The sequence below is a fragment of the Girardinichthys multiradiatus genome, chromosome 2 (genome assembly GCF_021462225.1).
Source record: "Girardinichthys multiradiatus isolate DD_20200921_A chromosome 2, DD_fGirMul_XY1, whole genome shotgun sequence".
In the NCBI taxonomy this organism is placed as follows: Eukaryota; Metazoa; Chordata; class Actinopteri; order Cyprinodontiformes; family Goodeidae; genus Girardinichthys; species Girardinichthys multiradiatus.
In genome coordinates this window covers 6,674,723-6,695,019 of record NC_061795.1, presented here as the reverse complement: position 1 = coordinate 6,695,019, position 20,297 = coordinate 6,674,723, and the positions used below count along the sequence as shown (strand labels likewise).

The following is a 20,297-nucleotide window of genomic DNA, read 5'->3' as shown; positions in this document are numbered from 1 at the left end:
GATGTTTTCAAACGAAGTTTGAAAAAAGCTCTGTGAACAAAGGGTTAGCTGGCAGAGTAATAGAGAGTTATTTAGGATGAAATGATCTAAACGCTTTTCATTTTATAAAGTTTGGTTTTGTTTGTCCCCTCCTTGAACCGCCACCTGAACGTGGTGGAGGGGATTGAGTGCTCGAATGATCCCAGAGGCTATGTTGTCTGGGGCTTACATGGCCCTGGTAGGGTCTCCAATGGCAAACAGGCTCTAGGTGACGGGTTAGACAAAGAGCGGTTCAAGAACCCCTCATGACGACTACAAAATCGAGGCACGTGATGTCGCCCGGTACGGCGGAGCCGGGGTCCCATACTGGAGCCAGGCCTGGGGACGGGACTCATCAGAGAGCACCTGGTGGCCGGGTTGCTCCTCGCGGGACCCGGCCGGGCCAAGCCCGAACGAGAGACGCGAGACCATCCCCCAGTGGGCCCACCACCTACAGGGGGAACTATGAGGGACCGGTGCAAAGAGGATGGGCGGCGGACGAAGGTGGAGATCTCGGCGGCCCGATCACGGATGCTTAGTCTGGCTCTAGGGACGTGGAATGTCACCTCGCTGGGGGGCAAGGAGCCTGAGCTGGTGCGGGAGGTCGAGAGATATCGACTAGAAATAGTCAGGCTCGCCTCCACGCACAGCGTGGGCTCTGGAACCCATCTCGTCGAGAGGGGCTGGACTTTCTTCTACTCTAGAGTGGCCCACGGGGAGAGGCGGCGGGCTGGGGTAGGTTTGCTTGTCGCCACCCAGCTCAGCCGTCTCGTGTTGGGGTTTACCCCAGTGGATGAGAGGGTCGCATCCCTGCGCCTTCAGGTTGGGGAGAGGTCTCTCACTATCATTTCAGCCTACGGGCCGAGTGGTAGTACCCGGCCTTCTTGGTGTCCCTGTCGGGGGTGCTGGATAGTGCCCCTCCTGGGGACTCCATTATTCTGCTGGGGGACTTCAACGCCCACGTGGGAAATGACAGTGACACCTGGAGAGGCGTGATCGGGAGGAATGGCCTCCCCGATCTGAATCCGAGTGGTGTTTTGTTATTGGACTTCTGTGCTAGTCACGGATTGTTCATAATGAACACCATGTTCAAACATAAGGGTGTCCATCTGTGCACTTGGCACCAGGATACCCTAGGCAGGAGGTCAATGATCGACTTTGTTGTCGTATCATCAGACCTTCGGCCACATGTTTTGGACATTCGGGTGAAGAGAGGGGCTGAGCTGTCCACTGATCACCACCTGGTGGTGAGTTGGATCCGCTGGGGGAGGAGAAAGCCGGACAGACTTGGCAGGCTCAAGTGCATAGTGAGGGTCTGCTGGAAACGTCTGGCGGACCCCTTGGCCAGGGATGTATTCAACTCTCACCTCCGGGAGAGCTTCGACCAGATCCCGGAGGATGTTGGAGACAGAGTCCGAGTGGACCATGTTCTCCGCATCTATTGTCAATGCTGCTGCCCGTAGCTGCGGCTGTAAGGTCTGCGGTGCCTGTCGCGGCGGCAATCCCAGAACCCGGTGGTGGACACCGGCAGTAAGGGACGCTGTCAAGCTGAAGAAGGAGTCCTATCGGCTGTGGTTGGCTTGTGGGACTCCTGAGGCGGCTGACGGGTACCGTGGGGCCAAGCGTGCCGCGGCCCGGACGGTGGCAGAGGCAAAAACTCGGACCTGGGAGGAGTTTGGTGAGGCCATGGAGAAGGACAACCTGTTGGCCCCGAAGCGATTCTGGCAAACCGTCCGGCGCCTCAGGAGGGGGAAGCAGTGCTTCGCCAACACTGTTTACAGTGGGGGTGGGGAGCTGCTGACCTCGACTGGGGACATTATCGGCCGGTGGAAGAAGTACTTCGAGGATCTCCTCAATCCTGCCATCACGCATTCCCTGGTGGAAACTGAGGCTGGGGACTCGGGGTTGGACTCTTTCATCACCCAGGCTGAAGTCACCGAGGTGGTTAAAAAGCTCCGCGGTGGAGGGGCTTCGGGGTTGGATAAGATCCGCCCTGAGTACCTCAAGTCTTTGGATGTTGTGGGGCTGTCATGGTCTTCAACATTGCGTGGCGGACGGGGACAGTGCCTTTGGATTGGCAGACGAAGGGGGGACTGGAGGGTGTGATCCAACTACAGGGGGATCACACTCCTCAGCCTCCCTGGTAAGGCCTACGCCAGGGTATTGGAGAGGAGAGTCCGGCCGATAGTCGAACCCAGGCTTCAGGAGGAGCAGTGTGGTTTTCGTCCTGGCCATGGAACACTGGACCAGCTCTATACCCTCTACAGGGTACTCGATGTTTCATGGGAGTTTTCCCAACCGGTCCACATGTGTTTTGTGGACCTGGAGAAAGCATTCGACTGTGTCCCTCGTGATGCCCTGTGGGCGGTGCTCCAGGAGTATGGAATTGGGGGCCCTTTACTAGGGGCCATCCGAACTCTGTACATGCGGAGCAGGAGTTTGGTTCGCATTACCGGCACTAAGTCGGACCTGTTCCTGGTGCATGTTGGACTCCGGCAGGGCTGCCCTTTGTCACTGGTCCTGTTCATAACTTTTAAGGACCAGATTTATAGGCGCACCCAAGGGCCGGAGGGGGTCTGGTTTGGGGACCAGAGGATTTCGTCTCTTCTTTTTGCAGATGACGTGGTCCTGCTGGCCCCCTCTAGCCAAGACCTACAGCATGCACTGGGGCGGTTCGCAGCCGAGTGTGAAGCGGCTGGGATGAGGATCAGCTCCTCCAAATCCGAGGCCATGGTTCTCGACTGGAAAAGGGTGGCTTGTCCTCTTCAGGTTGGAGGGGAGTTCCTGCCTCAAGTGGAGGAGTTTAAGTATCTCGGGGTCTTGTTCACGATGAGGGAAGAATGGAGCGGGAGATCGACAGACGGATCGGTGCGGCTGCCACAGTAATGGGGGCGCTGTGCCGGTCCGTTGTGGTGAAGAGAGAGCTGAGCCGAAAAGCGAAGCTCTCGATTTACCGGTCAGTCTACGTTCCTACCCTCACCTATGGCCATGAACTTTGGGTCATGACCGAAAGAATGAGATCCCGGATACAAGCGATACAAATGAGCTTGGTCCGTAGGGTGGCCGGGCACTCCCTTAGAGATAGGGTGAGGAGCTCGGCCATCCAGGAGGGGAGGGGCTCGGAGTAGAGCCGCTACTCCTCCACATCGAGAGGAGCCAGTTGAGGTGGCTCGGGCATCTATACCGGATGCCTCCTGGACGCCTTCCTCGGGAGGTGTTCCAGGCACGTCCCACCGGGAGGAGGCCCAGGGGACGGCCCAGGACACGGTGGAGGGACTATGTCTCTCGGTTGGCCTGGGAACTCCTTGGGCCCCCCCCCCCCCCGGAGGAGCTGGAGGAGGTGTCTGGGGAGAGGGACATCTGGGCGTCTCTGCTGAGTCTGCTGCCCCCACGACCCGGTCCCGGATAAAGCGGAAGACAACGAGTACGAGGGTTTTGTTTGTGTTGAACTCAGCTATCTTGGCGCTAGCAGGTTATCTGTAGCACACGTGCTCAGCTTTGTGGTCTGTGTTTGTGGGTTTTTAAAGTTAAGACAAACTTTATTTAAAGGGTGATTTTAAACAAAGAAGATCAGCCATAACGCGCCGTCCGCGCTTATGCATTTTAACCCTTATTGACGGTATTTTTAAAGGTGTGTGTTTGATTCTGGTGCTAAGCTATCAGCTTCTTTTGTTAGCTTTAACAGCTAAAAGGTAAGGACACGTGCTTGCCTGCTAAAGAATATTTTCCCAGAAAGGTTGTTAGTTTTCAAGCTAGTAAATAATTGTCCCTAAACATTATTTTACTAAATCTGATAACTAAGTAAACACCATTAAGCCCCATTTCTCCAGAAAGATTTGGCTCTTTTCCAAAATACTTCCTTAAATATTTTACCATCCCCTTAAGAATATTTCTTTGAATATTATTTTAATAAGTAAAGGCAGCTAATGAGACACTGTTAAGAATTAGTCATCCAAAAGGTTGGTTTTATTTCAGCAGATCATTCTTTAAAACATTTTGATAAAATATTTTATCTGATCTCGCATTGTGAATGGTTGTCTAAATGTTTGCTGATTATTGCTTAAGTTAGTTCCAAGACCAACTTATCTTCACTTCCAGATTCTTCAAGATAATCCTTGGTTCTCAAACATAAACATTGCATGGTAATGTTGCATCACTCTTTTGGTCATGATTTCAAATCATCTTTAATGAACTTGTTTATATTGTACATAGCCCATTAGTCTTCGTGCTTGGTAGTTTAGTTGGATTGTTTTAGCATAGTAAAGAGTTTGTTGATTGAAATATGTTTGACTTTGTGTTGACTTATGTTGTGGAAAATTATTTTAGTGCTCTGAACTTTTCTTTACCTCTCTCCTCTCTGACCTCTGTGTTTTGGTTTCTCAAGAGCAACTGGGCTCTAAATTCAGTTTTATGGTTAACACTCCCTGAAGTGTTGTATCTAAAGGGATGGTAGATGGGTGCTCTCATAAATAACCTGGTTACCTCTGACCCGGGTTGGGGTCTATAGACCATATTTCTAAACTCTTTCAAGTTGAGATAACACCATCATTCTGGTATAAATACTGTTTGTGACATAAAACCCTAAACTTTAGTTTATGTTCTAAACGCTTTTTATTTAGTATTTTTGTATACTTCATAATCTAAAATAAAGTATCCAACAGATTCTGATCTGCCATCAGCTTTAACATAAAGTTTGTCTGCAGTGAGTCTAAGGTGTCCCAGAAAAACCAAAGTGAGCTTTTGTATTTTGTTTTCTGCTTCCTCTCTGATATTTTATGTGACACCTCCAAACACTCATATGCAGGACTTCAGCTTTGTTACCAGGAACATACCAGTAGAAAAGACCTGTGCATTCCATATAAAGACAGGGGGTTCTGTAGCTTCTGAATGAGATCCCACTTCCCTGAACATCACAGCTGGACACTGGTAAGAAATCTGCAGCCTTTAAAGATTTTTCTAAAGTTTTACGAAGAACCCAGATGAACAAATCCTGTCCATTCTACCAATCCTAGCTACTATAGTACATGTAGCCAACATGTTGCCCTCTGCTTGTTAGATGCTATAAAAATCCATAAACTCCGTAAATGGTAATGGTAAATGGCCTGAACTTTTATAGCGCTGTATAAAGTCCCTAGAGACTCCAGAGGAGTTTTTACTTCAATCAGTCATTCACCCATTCATACACATATTCACACACTGACTGTGGTGAGCTATATTGTAGCCAAAGCTGCCCTGGGGCAGATTGACAGAAGTGAGGCTGCCAACAACAGGTGCCACCGAGCTCTCCGGCCACCATCAGCGGACAAGGTGTGTTAAGTGTCTTGCTCAAAACTCCTACCACCTGAGAAAAACCGCCCCAGAAAAATAAATTAGATTTATTTTAATTGGCTACATCATCAACATATAGGTAAAATGAGGAACAGCCGTTTAAAATGAGCTTGGCAGATATTCAGTGACATCCTAATATCCAGTAGACGGGCAGTGCCAGAAGACAAACTGTAACAATCTATTGCCATATGAACACACCCACTAGAAGGAAACAAGTGCACCACAAAGGAGGCTGTGACCCCACAGTTGCACACTGCCATTGTATTGCTTGGAACGGTTGCTGGATAATGACACCACTTCAATGTAAGAGAGCAAAAATAATTCCCAAGCAGGGATACAGACCTGTGAGCACAGTTTTGATCCGTGCAGAGAGCAAGATTGAAGAAGAAGGCAAGCAGGAGGAGAAAATATCTGTGCAAGAAGCATTAAATCTGAGCGTTGCAACAAAGATTTGAGGGAGAACAGAATATATTTGAAAGATGTTTTAAGTGCAAGCATTACACGTTTTGAATGGAAAAATATTAACTCCTGCTCTTAATTTGAAAATGTAATCTATGAAATGTAATGTAAAGTTTTTTTACACTTTAATTCCCCTATAGTTTTGCCATACTCATGGGATGAGTGGGGCAAAAAGTAGTTTCATCTGCCATCAGATCGCCGTTTCCAATTACAGGTCCTTCTCAAAATATTAGCATATTGTGATAAAGTTCATTATTTTCCATAATGTCATGATGAAAATTTAACATTCATATATTTTAGATTCATTGCACACTAAATGAAATATTTCAGGTCTTTTATTGTCTTAATACGGATGATTTTGGCATACAGCTCATGAAAACCCAAAATTCCTATCTCACAAAATTAGCATATCATTAAAAGTGTCTCTAAACGAGCTATGAACCTAATCATCTGAATCAACGAGTTAACTCTAAACACCTGCAAAAGATTCCTGAGGCCTTTAAAACTCGCAGCCTGGTTCATCACTGCAATGAATCTAAAATATATGAATGTTTAATTTTCATCATGACATTATGGAAAATAATGAACTTTATCACAATATGCTAATATTTTGAGAAGGACCTGTATTTGTTAGGTTCCCTACAAGGCTTGTGGAGACCTTTAAATTGAACTTCTTTTGGCTTTCTTCTTGCCACTCTTCTCTTCCATATTAGCGGGAACAGTGGAGTTCACAAATAATAGTTGTCCTGTCAATAGATTCTCCCACCTGAGCTATAAATCTCTGCTGCTCCTTTAGAGTTAACTTGGGATTCTTGGCAGTTTTTCCACCAATGGATTCTAGGTTATACATTTTCATATAGTGTCAGTTTTGCATTAGACAATTACTTATGACCTTTCTCTTAACCAAAGAAAATACCTATGACTTCATCTATTTCATTTCTGGTCCCTGCTGTGATTAATTGGTGGGTGTGTGTGGTGTGTTTAGAGGAACAGAGATCTTGTCTGTGTGTGGACCTACAATGAAGGCAATGGCAGACGTGTACACCGAGTACCAGCTGGATAAAGCAGACAGGTTCCTCATGAAGTTTGTCACAGGTCTGAAACCTCGTTCTAAAAATGCAAGGCCAGACAGAACTGCATATTAGACTCATTTGTCTTGCTATTGCTTTTTGTAGAAATAATATAAAGATTAGCAAAGCAATTAGGGGATCATGTAACTGAAAGTACACAAAATGTCCCGTGCCTGGAGTCCCTCAGGGATCCACTATTGGAATTCTAATATTTGATATTTTTACATATCAGTAAACACAAGATTAATCCTTCCCTAAAAAAATAATACTCTATTGTACTCCTAAACATCTGCAGATGACATTACATACAAGATAAGAGACAACAATACTCACTGAGACGTCTCATGTTTTCAGTCAGCCTGGGGAACAGATACAACAGATTAATTGTGGTTAATTAGAACCACACTGCACTAAATGGTCTTCTCAAAGACATGTCTATCATTTTTCCTTACCTCCTGGCACTAAGCGGCTCCTCTGCCTCCACAGTTGTCTCCTCTGGTTGGAAACGGAAGTCTTCAATATAACCCCCAAAACGATCATAAAGCCATTTGAGGAAGCTGTTTGATAGAGTCTCTTTCTGTTTTTCTGAAGAAAGATGTTTGATTAAATGATATAAGATTAATAGAGATTTCTATTTTTTCCCCGACTTAAAACAATAAAAAGACAAAAAAAGGAGGGAGCATTCTGACCTGTACTGCTGCTTACAGAAGGTTGAGGGGATGGAGGTTTAGGTGTCTGAGATGGTGAATCCTCAAGTCTGTGAGAAGATAAATATAATGCCAGTCCATAAATAAGGAAATATCAGATTAGGAAGTCTTTCTTAACAACCCACCCTGATTTTATGGCATCGTTGACCTTCTGTTCCAGCTCAATGCGTCTGGATCGCTCCTTCTCCAGTTCCTGTTTAAGTGAATCTATATGGGACTCATCCCTTAGCTTCTTCAGCTCCTCCTCTGAAAGAGTGAATTTGCATAATAATGATAAAGCCCTACTCCAGGAAAACCATTTTCCACACATTGTATAACTGATGAGCAACAGTAATTATTAATGATACACTAATGAAAAGTGAGGTACCATGTGTCTCATGTAAAATGGAGAGTGTACCTCCAGGAAACCTGAAGAGGAAAACCTGATTTATCCCCCAGTAAGACTTTATAAGCAAATTTCATGCGCTGTGAAGAACAGATGGACTGAGAAGCTAACAAGTTAAAAGTACAAGTTAGTTATCTGGAAAAATTAAGTACACAACATGATTCAACACAGTGTAGAGCCATCTTTAGTAGCAGTAACTCTTAGTAGTCTATGTCAGTATGACAATATCATTTTCTAGTAAAGTTGTGGAGGAATATTTACAAAATTCTTTGAAGTTTGTCAACATTGATTTGCACACCACTATCTTAAAGCTGCAGTAGGCAACTTTTGTAAAAAAATATTTTTTATCTATTCTTTAAAACTGTCACTATGTCCTGACAGTAAAATATGAGACAGAAAATCTATGAAAAAAATCAAGGTCCTCTGGCTTCTCCCAGTGGTCTTACTGTCATTTGCAGAAATACACCGCTCCCAGTCAGAAAAAGCTAATCAGAGCCAAGCATCATTCACGCTTGTGTACACGCTCCTCTCACCCTCCCACACACAGCAAGTAGGCTACCATCGATCAAGTTCAAGATTGTCAGTGTGTTAATGGCTGTGTTAATGGCGATGTGCTAATGATTGATGAAAACTATGAATTAACACATGTGGAATTATATACTGAACAAAAATGTGTGAAACAACTGAAAATATGTCTTATATTCTAGGTTCTTCAAAGTAGCCACCTTTTGCTTTGATTACTGCTCCGCACACTCTTGGCATTCTGTTGTTGAGCTTCAAGAGGTAGTCACCTGAAATGGTTTTCACTTCACAGGTGTGCCCTGTCAGGTTTAATAAGTGGGATTTCAAGCCTTATAAATGAGGTTGGGACCATCAGTTGTGTTGTGCAGGAGGTGGATACAGTACACAGCTGATAGTCTTACTGAATAGACAGTTAGAATTTGTATTATGGCAAGAAAAAATCAGCTAAGTAAAGAAAAATGAGTGGCCATCATTACTTTAAGAAATGAAGGTCAGTCAGTCCGAACAATTGGGAAAACTTTGAAAGTGTCCCCAAGTGCAGTCGCAAAAACCATCAAGCGCTACAAAGAAACTGGCTCACATGAGGACCGCCCGTGAAAGGAAGAACAAGAGTCACCTCTGCTGCGGACGATAAGTTCATCCGAGTCACCAGCCTCAGAAATCGCAGGTTAACAGCAGCTCAGATTAGAGAACAGGTCAATGCCACACAGAGTTCTAGCACCAGACACATCTCTAGAACAACTGTTAAGAGGAGACTGTGTGAATCAGGCCTTCATGGTAAAATAGCTGCTAGGAAACCATTGCTGAGGACAGGCAACAAGCAGAAGAGACTTGTTTGGGCTAAAGAACACAAGGAATGGACATTAGACCAGTGGAAATCTGTGCTTTGGTCTGATGAGTCCAAGTTTGAGATCTTTGGTTCCAACCACCGTGTCTTTGTGCGGCGCAGAAGAGGTGAACGGATGGACTCTACATGCCTGATTCTCACTGTGAAGCATGGAGGAGGAGGTGTGATGGTCTGGGGGTGCTTTGTTGCTGACACTGTTGGGTATTTATTCAAAATTGAAGGCATACTGAACCAGCATGGCTACCACACCATCTTGCAGCGGCATGCTATTCCATCCGGTTTGCATTTAGTTGGACCATCATTTATTTTTCAACAGGACAATGACCCCAAACACACCTCCAGGCTGTGTAAGGGCTATTTGACCAAGAAGGAGAGTGATGGGGTGCTGCGCCAGATGACCTGGCCTCCACAGTCACCGGACCTGAACCCAATCGAGATGGGTTGGAGTGAGCTGGACCGCAGAGTGAAGGCAAATGGGCCAACAAGTGCTAAGCATCTCTGGGAACTCCTTCAAGACTGTTGGAAAACCATTTCAGGTGACTACCTCTTGAAGCTCATCAACAGAATGCCAAGAGTGTGCGGAGCAGTAATCAAAGCAAAAGGTGGCTACTTACCTAGAATATAAGACATATTTTCAGTTGTTTCACACTTTTATGTTCAGTATATAATTCCACATGTGTTAATTCATAGTTTTGATGCCTTCAGTGTGAAGCTACAATATTCATAGTCATGAAAATAAAGAAAACTCTTTGAATGAGGTGTGTCCAAACCTGTGGTCTGTACTGTATATACACATACATACATACATGCAGTACATACATACACACACACACTATATATATATATATATATATATATATATATATATATATATATATATATATATATATATATATGGTGTGATTATCCTACTTTACTGTGTTTTTTCTTTATACTTAGACATCTTCGCACTGAAAGTAGCAACTTTATAAACACATCTTATCTGTTTTCATAAGTCTGTGGAGGCTTGTGGAGCTCTGTAACAGAGACTGCTGAGTTTCTGATCACCTTACTAAAAGATCTTTCTGACATTCTGACAAGGGCAACTGATTCTCAGCAACAGGATGACTGTTAGAGATAACCAATGCCCTCATTTCTTAGTGAATCTAATGGGCTGCAGGAATTATCGTGCTTTCATACTTGCCTTCTTCAGTCAATCATTTTAAAATAAAGGTTATCAAATTCTTCAGTCTGCTCTGAAATCCACAAAGAGCAACAAACTCAATACACACTTTTTGTCAATAAGGTTTGTTTAATATAGAAACATTAGATCATTGTGGTCTCAGTGTATTATGTCCTGCAACAAAACTGCAAAGGAGAAGAGGAATAATGCAGCACAGAAAAGTGATAGGCTGAGTTAAGAAGTTTATATAAGCCCAACACAAATTAAAGAAGAACCAATCAATGCATTATTTAGGATAATGTGTGTGTGTGTGTGTGTGTGTCAGGGCGTCTCAAAGCCAATGAGGGCTGGAGTGTTATAAATAGTTGTTGGAGCATTACATAAAGAAGGCAGACAGATATTGACAGATTACCCAGCATGCAATTGTATTGTGGGATGATTTTCTGTGATGTGATCTGATCACTGAGGCAGCAGAATTTGTACAAAACAATTCCTTCACAGCTTGAAAAGAAACTTGATTAATTTTTTTTTGTCCACATGTGTTGTGATTTGTTAGTAAAATACAGCAATTGATTGATGACAAATTGTAAAATGGGGGGGGGGTACCATTTTAAATGAGACCTCATAAGGACATACAAATCAAAAATGCATATACAGACCCTGGAAAAGGTTTTTAAAGTCCTAAAACTTTTAAAACATTTATTTAGTTTCAACCACAAACTTCAATGTACTTTGTGGAGATTGTATGTGTCAGACACACACAAATTACTGCATAATTGTGATGTGGAAGGAAATGTTTTCAAAATGTTCGATGTTCAATTAAATACAAAATCTGAAAAGTGTGGCATGCATTTGTCTTCAGCTTTGCATGTATGGAGACAGATATTGTTGCCCATTCTTCTTTGCAAAATGGTGTTAGTTAACTCAGATTGGAGGAGGAACATTTGTGCAATTTTCAGGTCTCATCCTATATTCTCAATTGGATTTAGGTCTGGACTTTGACTAGGCCACCCTAATACATGAATCTGCTTTGATGTAAACCATTCCATGATAGCTCTGGCTGTATGTTTAACATGGTTGTTCTGCTGGAAGGTGAACCTCCTCTCAAGTGTTCTGCATCCTCTGACAGGTTTTCTTCCAGGATTATCCTGGATTTAGCTCCATTTTCACATCAACTCTGACCAACTTCCCTGTCCCTACTAAAGAGAAGCATCCCCACAGCATGATGCTGCCAACATTTTTATGACTGAACAGTCTGGTGTTTGTTGGTCTTCAAGATGCTATCTAGTCAATAACAAAATGGGACGAAAAACAATACAGCTGCTGTATTTTTATTGAGATTAAAATACACACAGGTGTTTGACCTCTGAAGGCAAATGGTTGCTCTGGATTTCATCCAGAGGTGTTAGAGGAAAGGGTGCTTTATACATATAAATTCCACAGTTTCTGGCATTTTTTGTATATTTTATCTTCCATTTCACAATTCTGAAATGACTGTCAGAAAAATCCCAATAAAATACACTGAAGTTTGTTTCAAGGGTATGAATACTTCTGCAAGGCTCATTATATTGCACAGTATACTCACGTAAGAAGTGTTTTTCTAACAAAGCAATTTCTAGGAGACCTTTAACCTCATTCAGATCAGTCTTTGGCTCTTCTTGGAGACCTGCAGAAAATGATCCAGGACCAGCCTGTGGCACACACAACACAAAATAAGCAACATGACTGATGAAAGACTGTATCATCTTTGAATCAAAGTGATTTTCACTGTGTTCCTGCACCTGGGTGTCAATGTGCTGCTCTCCCTCGGGTTCTCTTAGCTCTTCCGCCTCTTTGACAGAGATGCGGGGTTTCATCACAACGTCCTCACTGCATTCTGTGTCCGATGTGTTGGGCGACTCGGCTGGGTCAAGGAACTCATCCCGCCTCTGGCCTCGGAACCGGATTCTGTCGAGACGCTTTAGCATGATGGCCCCGGCCCAGAACAATTCTGGTCTCTACCTCAACATGACGAATGCCTGAGCAGCCAAAACAAGGAGGAGAGGCCAACAAGACAGCTTCAGAAAGAGGAGCACTTTTCAACTCAGTATCTTGAAGCTTGGACCTACAATGCAGTGAAAGAGTATTTCACTTCCCTTACGGCTTTCTTCTGTTTTTGCTTTTTTGCACACTGAAATGAGTCAGACGATTAGAAACTTTAGGGATTTTAGGAAACAAAAAGCTGTCCAAACAAAACAGGTCCACTCACGCCAAAACCTGGTTATGCCAATTTTAAGTTGGCATCATCTCAATAGGATTTGAATTACTGGATTTGTTAATGAATTTGTTATTACTGTGGTAGCTTGTTGTATGTGGAAAGCCACCACCAGCTCCTCAGTTTTGCATTGATCAGGAGGTGTTTTAGGAGGCTGAAGGCTCTTCTTACATCCAACTACTTATGAAATCTATTTATCCAAGGAAAGTCTGATCTCAACACATTGGCCCTCATACATAAGGACTTGAACACACAGTGGAGAAAGAAACGTCAGACTCTGTTCAAATTCAATTCAAATTCAAAAATACTTTATTAATCCCAAAGGGAAATTAAATGTTGTTGTAGCTCATTATGAGGGTTTCTTCAAAGAGCCGTTGTAGATGCTGATGGCTGTGGGCAGGAAGGATCTCCTGTAGCGCTCCGTCTTACAGCAGATCTGAAGAAGCCTCTAACTGAAGACACTCTGTTGTTGTAGGACAGTCTCATGAAGAGGATGCTCAGGGTTCTCCATAATGTTCTTCATTTTATGAAGAATCCTTCTTTGCACAATGATCTCCAGAGGTTCTAGAGGAGTCCCCAGAACAGAGCCAGCCTTCTTTATCAGCTTGTTGAGCTTTTTTAAGTCCCTGGCTCTGATGCTGCTTCCCCAGCAGACGATGGCAGAAGAGATCACACTTTCCACAACAGACTTATAGAAGATATGCAGCCTCTTGCTGGAAACATTGAAGGTCATAAGCTTCCTCAAGAAGTACAGTATGTCCCTTCTTGTAAATGGCTTCACAGTTGCATCTCCACTCCAGTCTGTTGTCCAGATGAACACCGAGGTATTTATACTCCTCCACCACCTCCACTTCTTCTCCCATGATATAAATAGTTTTTGACTTATTCCTGTTTCTCTTGAAATCTACAATCATCTCCTTTGTTTTAGTCATGTTCAAAATGAGATGATTGTTTCCACACCATGCCACAAAGCAGTCCACCACCTTCCTGTACTCAGCTTCTTGTTCATCTCTGATCCACCCGACTGCAGAATCATCCGAGTATTTCTGCAGATGACAGGAGTCTGTCTTGTACTGGAAGTCTGAGGTGTACAGAGTGAAAAGGAATGGTGAGAGTACAGTCCCCTGTGGTGCTCCTGTGCTGCTGACTACCTGGTTAGACTCATAACCCTTCAGTCTCACAAACTGTGGTCTGTTTGTCAGGTAGTCTTTGATCCAGGAGATTGTTGATGCCTCTACCTGAGTCTTCTGGAGTTTCTGACAAAGCAAATCAGGTTGGATTGTATTAAATGCACTGTAGAAATCAAAGAACATGATCCTCACAGTGCTGCTGGCTTTGTCCAGATGACAGTGGGTTTGTTGAAGCAGGTGTATGATGGCATCTTCAACTCCAACTCCACAGCGATAAGCAAACAGAAGGGGGTCCTGATGGTTTACTGTTTGCTTACTCAGGTGGGCCAACAGGAGTCTCTCTAGCACCTTCATGATGTGGGATGTCAGGGCAACAAGTCTATAGTCATTGAGGACTGATGGGTGAGTTTTCTTTGGTACCGGAACAAGACAGGAGGTCTTCCACAACACCGGAACCTTCTTCTGGGCCAGGCTAAGGTTGAAGAGGTGCTGCAGAATACCACAGAGCTGTTCTGCACAGCCCTTCAGGACTCTAGGGCTGACATGATCTGGACCTGCAGCCTTATTCCAATTCAGTCTCTCCAGTTGCATCTTCACTTGACTTCTTGAGACACACAGGTGGAAGGGGGAAGCAAAGGAAGCATCAGCATCTTCTGATATGGTTGAAGGCAAACATGTAGAAGCAGAAGGGTCTAGGGCTGAGGTGGAAGATAAAACATTTGAGGTGTTACTGGACAGCTGTGGGTCCTGTGGGTCAAAGGAGGGTGGGATGTTTGTTTGGCTGTGAGCAGGAGAAGAGGATGCGAAGCTTGTTTCTGAACTGAACCTATTGAAGAATGTGTTTAGTTCATGGCTCTGTCCAGACCTTCATCGGTCCGATCATCCCTCTGCCTGAAACCCGTGATCTTCTTCATCCCTGTCCACACATCTCTGGTATTGTTTTGCTGGAGCTTGCTCTCCAGCTTCCTCTTGCACACCTCCTTGCTGTCTCTTATCATGACTTTAAGTTGCTTCTGTATACTCCTCAATAATTCTCTGTCTCCCTCTCTGAAGGCTCTTTTTTTCTTGTTAAGCAGGTCCTTCAGGTGTGGGAACATTATCATGTTTGATCAGAGAGAGGGGGGGGGGTGTTTCACTTCGGCTCTCTGGGATCAAACTGGGTTGAATTTACTGTGAGGCAAAATGTCAAAGGACTTGAAGACAGTCTGATGAAATAGAAGAAGGTCACCTCACAGCTGTGTCTGGAGGAATGAAGGTGTGGTTACCCTTAAAGTCCACAGAGTTGTCTGACAGGTCTTGTTGACACAATGATTCCTGTCTGAACAAGACCCAACAGAAGCCACTTTCAGACATGCACACCTTTCTATTAAGTGAATGGGAGGCAGTTCCTTTAGTTATCAAGCTCCTCTCCTGTGGAACCAGCTCCCAGTTTTAGTTTGTGAGGCAGACACCCTGTCTACTTTTAAGGCTAGGCTTAAAACCTTCCTTTTTGATAAAGCTTATAGTTGGAGTGGCACCTTAATATTCTCCTTCTACAGATAATACATGTGGCCCAGTCTTTCAGTGTTTAACCCTGTCTCTCTGCTAGACATAGCTACTGGCTGAGGTTCTACTGTGACTAACTGTATGTGCTCTCTTTCATCCTCTAAACTTGAAAACTGGCTCAGAGTTCATCTGCTTAGCTGTCTTTCTCTCCTAGATGAAGCCTCTAAAGGAGCTACTGCTGCCATTAATGTTCAACTTTTCTTTAAAATCTGCATTGTTTGATAGCTAGGGTCAATTTGGAATGTATGTAATTCACTTGGAATATGTCTGTATGAATAGACTGAATCGATTTTTTTCTATTTTAAAGTGCCTACAAAGCACAATATAAATAAACTGCATTAAATTGCCTTTACAAACTGATAAAACTACTTATGGTACACAGGTTATTTTCAAAGCATATTGGGATATTATAACTTTCGACGAATACCTATGAGGCAAAAACAAATTTCACTCTTAGAAGACACTATTGACCTTTCTTTGTTAAAGCAGTGTGAAAGTAAAACAGAACCGTATAAACGGAATTAGAAATCCAGAATTAATCATTTTATATCACATTTTTAGTGCTTCAAATTAATGTGGCCTGACCTGGATAAGCAGCAGAAAAGTCAATGGATTAACCTATTTACAGGATGATTATGATTTATTGCAACATGCCACAAAGTACTTCAGTGCTTCCCGTGTCTAGATGGGTTATCAGAATCAGAATCTGCTTTATTGCCAAGTTTGTTCAGACAAACAAGGAATTTGACTCCAGTACACTTTGCTCTCAATAATAAAGAACATTTTTTTAATGTGCATATATAAACAATTGACTTTACAATAGATTATAACGTGAGATCCGTCCAAGTATGAATGATGTTGTTCTGGAACTCTGACTGTCAGGTGTTCATCAGAGAAACAGCCTGGGGGAAGAAACTGTCTCTGTGATAGCTGGTTTTAGCAGACAGCGCTCTGTAGTGCCACCTGATGGTAAAAGCCTAAACAGTTTGTGTGCAGGGTGTGTGGGGTCTGCAGAGATTTTAGTCTACCGTTTCCTGACCCTAGACCTGTATAAGTCCTGGATAGAGGGAAGGTCAGCCCTGATGATTCTCTCTGCAGACCTGATTGTTCATTGCAGTCTACAGGTCCTTCTCAAAATATTAGCATATTGTGATAAAGTTCATTATTTTCCATAATGTAATGATGAAAATTTAACATTCATATATTTTAGATTCATTGCACACTAACTGAAATATTTCAGGTCTTTTATTGTCTTAATACAGATGATTTTGGCATACAGCTCATGAAAACCCAAAATTCCTATCTCACAAAATTAGCATATTTCATCCGACCAATAAAAGAAAAGTGTTTTTAATACAAAAAACGTCAACCTTCAACTAATCATGTACAGTTATGCACTCAATACTTGGTCGGGAATCCTTTTGCAGAAATGACTGCTTCAATGCGGCGTGGCATGGAGGCAATCACTGCTGAGGTCTTATGGAGGCCCAGGATGCTTCGATAGCGGCCTTTAGCTCATCCAGAGTGTTGGGTCTTGAGTCTCTCAACGTTCTCTTCACAATATCCCACAGATTATCTATGGGGTTCAGGTCAGGAGAGTTGGCAGGCCAATTGAGCACAGTGATACCATGGTCAGTAAACCATTTATCAGTGGTTTTGGCACTGTGAGCAGGTGCCAGGTCGTGCTGAAAAATGAAATCTTCATCTCCATAAAGCTTTTCAGCAGATGGAAGCATGAAGTGCTCCAAAATCTCCTGATAGCTAGCTGCATTGACCCTGCCCTTGATAAAACACAGTGGACCAACACCAGCAGCTGACACGGCACCCCAGACCATCACTGACAGTGGGTACTCGACACTGGACTTCTGGCATTTTGGCATTTCCTTCTCCCCAGTCTTCCTCCAGACTCTGGCACCTTGATTTCCGAATGACATGCAGAATTTGCTTTCATTCGAAAAAAGTACTTTGGACCACTTAGCAACAGTCCAGTGCTGCTTCTCTGTAGCCCAGGTCAGGCGCTTCTGCCGCTGTTTCTTGTTTCAAAAGTGGCTTGACCTGGGGAATGCGGCACCTGTAGCCCATTTCCTGCACACGCCTGTGCACGGTGGCTCTGGATGTTTCTACTCCAGACTCAGTCCACTGCTTCCGCAGGTCCCCCAAGGTCTGGAATCGGCCCTTCTCCACAATCTTCCTCAGGGTCCGGTCACCTCTTCTCGTTGTGCAGCGTTTTCTGCCACACTTTTTCCTTCCCACAGACTTCCCACTGAGGTGCATTGATACAGCACTCTGGGAACAGCCTATTCGTTCAGAAATTTCTTTCTGTGTCTTACCTTCTTGCTTGAGGGTGTCAATAGTGGCCTTCTGGACAGCAGTCAGGTCGGCAGTCTTACCCATGATTGGGGTTTTGAGTGATGAACCAGGCTGGGAGTTTTAAAGGCCTCAGGAATCTTTTGCAGGTGTTTAGAGTTAACTCGTTGATTCAGATGATTAGGTTCATAGCTCGTTTAGAGACCCTTTTAATGATATGCTAATTTTGTGAGATAGGAATTTTGGGTTTTCATGAGCTGTATGCCACAATCATCCGTATTAAGACAATAAAAGACCTGAAATATTTCAGTTAGTGTGCAATGAATCTAAAATATATGAATGTTAAATTTTCATCATGACATCATGGAAAATAATTAACTTTATCACAATATGCTAATATTTTGAGAAGGACCTGTAGACCTGTCCTGTTTGGTGGATGAGCCAAACCACACAGAGACGGACGAAGACAGGACAGACTGAATTATGGCAGTGCAGAAGATGACCAGCAGCTCCTGTGGAAGGTTGAACTTCTTGAGTTGCCTCAGGAAGTACAGTCTCTGCTGGCCTTCTTCTGAACATTGTCTGTGTGTGAGGACCATCTCAGGTTTCGAGAAATGGTGATTCCTAGGAACCAGAAGTGGTCCACAGCAGACACAGTGTTGCTGAGGATGGTAAGGGGGTATGTGGGGGTGGTGTTCTCTGAAAGTCCACCATTATCTCTACAGTCTTGAGTGGGTTAAGTTCCAGGTGGTTCTGATCACACCAGTGTACCAGCCGATCCACCTCCTGTCTGTATGCAGACTCATCACCGTCCTGGATCAGACCAATGACAGTGGTGTAATCTGCAAACTTCAGGAGGTTCACAGACGTGTCCGCTGAGGTGCAGCCATTTGTGTAGAGGAAGAAGAGGAGCGGGGAGAGGACACACCCCTAGGGGGCACCAGTGCTGATGGTCCTTGCGCAGGATAAGATGCTCCCAGCCTCACCCGCTGCTGCCGGTCCTTCATGAAGCTGGGGATTCACTGACAGGTGGAGGCCGGGACATGTCTGGGTTGATGGTGTTGAAGTGGAGTGTTTGAAGCAAGAGGGAACCTCATACAGCCCCAGTGACTTGTTGAAGATCTCAGTGAAGATGGGTGCCAGTAGTTCGGCACAGGCTCTCAGGCATGATGGGGAGACATTATCAGGGCCTTCTTTGTTTTCAGGTGCTGAAAGATCCAATTTACATCTTCCTCTGAGATCCTTAGTGCAGGCAGGGGGTCTGAGGGTAGGGGGGTGGCTGGTGTATGGCAAAGATTTGTGTCGAATGGGATGTGGAGAAGTTGGGTTGAGTTGTGAACTGGTGCTTTACATACCTGCAGTAGAACCCATTTAACTGATTTGCCAGGTGATGATCCTGCTCAGGGTTGGGGGAAGGTCTCCTGTAGCCAGTCAGGTTTTTCAAATCATTCTAAATAGCAGAAGCATCTCCACGTCAGAAGCTTTTCTTTAGCTTCTCACTGTATTTTCTCTTCCCGGCTTTGGTCAGTTTATTCCTGGCCTGGTTATACAGGCCCCAGTCCCCAATGCTGTGAGCCTCTTCCTTATCCCTGCGCAGCTGCCTCAGATGTGAAGGTTTACTGTTGTTGTATGTGCAGAAGGTCATGGTCTGCACACACGTCCTCACAGAAACTGATGTATGATGTCACCACATCAGGAAGTTGGTTTTAATCAGTGGCTGAAGTTTCAAAAACAGCGCAATCTGTGCAGTCAAAGTGGGCCTGTAACATCTGCTTTGACTTATCAGTCCAAACCACAGGTTTGGAAGCTTTTAGTGTCTGCCTATAGGTTGGGATGAGGTGGACCAGAGAGTGGTCAGAAAGTCCCAAAGCTGCCCTGGCGACAGCATAAAATGCATCCTTTAAATTTGTATAGCACTGGTCCATGGTGTTTTTATCCCTGGTGGGACACTTAACGTGCTGTCTGTATTTGGGAAGTTCATTGGGGTGGTTTGCACTGTTAAAATTCCCAAGAACAATGATGAGAGAATCTAGAAGTTTTTTCTCCACGTCTGTATTCAGTTCAGCAAGTTGTTTTTCAGCATCTGAAGTGGAGCCATGAGGTGGTACGTAAGCGCCAACCAGTACAAACGAGGAGAATTCCCCCGGTGAATAAACGGTTTACAGTTTATGAGAAATAACTCCAGGTCAGGACTGCACGTCTTCTTCAACACTTGCGGTCCGCTCTAAACAGCTGAAAGCCCAGTATTAGAAGTGTGCTGTTGGAGCTTCTCTTCCCTCTCCACTGTTTGAGGCGGTATAGCCCATAGAGAGCCATCGCTCCGCTGGCCAAAACCACCGTGAAGCTGGCATCAATAAATGATGGTGAAAAAATGCCAAGAGAAGACTGTTTGATGTTTAGAAGATCCTCTCTGTTGAATGACACCACCAAATGGTAGCAGAAAACACCACCAAAACATGGAGAAATCATAAGAACAAAGCTTTAAACTTTAAGATTTAAACCAGCGCTAGGCTGGTTTAAATCTTATCTGTCTGACAGATTCCAGTTTGTTCATGTAAATGAT

General features: G+C 44.1%; 1 protein-coding gene across 2 annotated transcripts in view; it reads right to left on the bottom strand.

The window, feature by feature from the left end:
- LOC124883948 (GRAM domain-containing protein 4-like) overlaps nt 1-20,297 on the bottom strand; it is a 69,963-nt gene that overhangs the window by 45,084 nt on the left and 4,582 nt on the right. For both annotated transcript variants that reach the window (XM_047391451.1, XM_047391459.1), the window contains exons 2-8: nt 12,280-12,516; nt 12,084-12,189; nt 7,708-7,828; nt 7,565-7,632; nt 7,328-7,460; nt 7,209-7,234; nt 6,824-6,915 (exon numbers count right to left, since the gene is read on the bottom strand). In XM_047391451.1, the coding sequence (XP_047247407.1) occupies nt 6,824-6,915; nt 7,209-7,234; nt 7,328-7,460; nt 7,565-7,632; nt 7,708-7,828; nt 12,084-12,189; nt 12,280-12,465 (732 nt within the window). In that variant the 5' untranslated portion in view covers nt 12,466-12,516. The remainder of the gene's footprint in view (nt 1-6,823; nt 6,916-7,208; nt 7,235-7,327; nt 7,461-7,564; nt 7,633-7,707; nt 7,829-12,083; nt 12,190-12,279; nt 12,517-20,297) is intronic.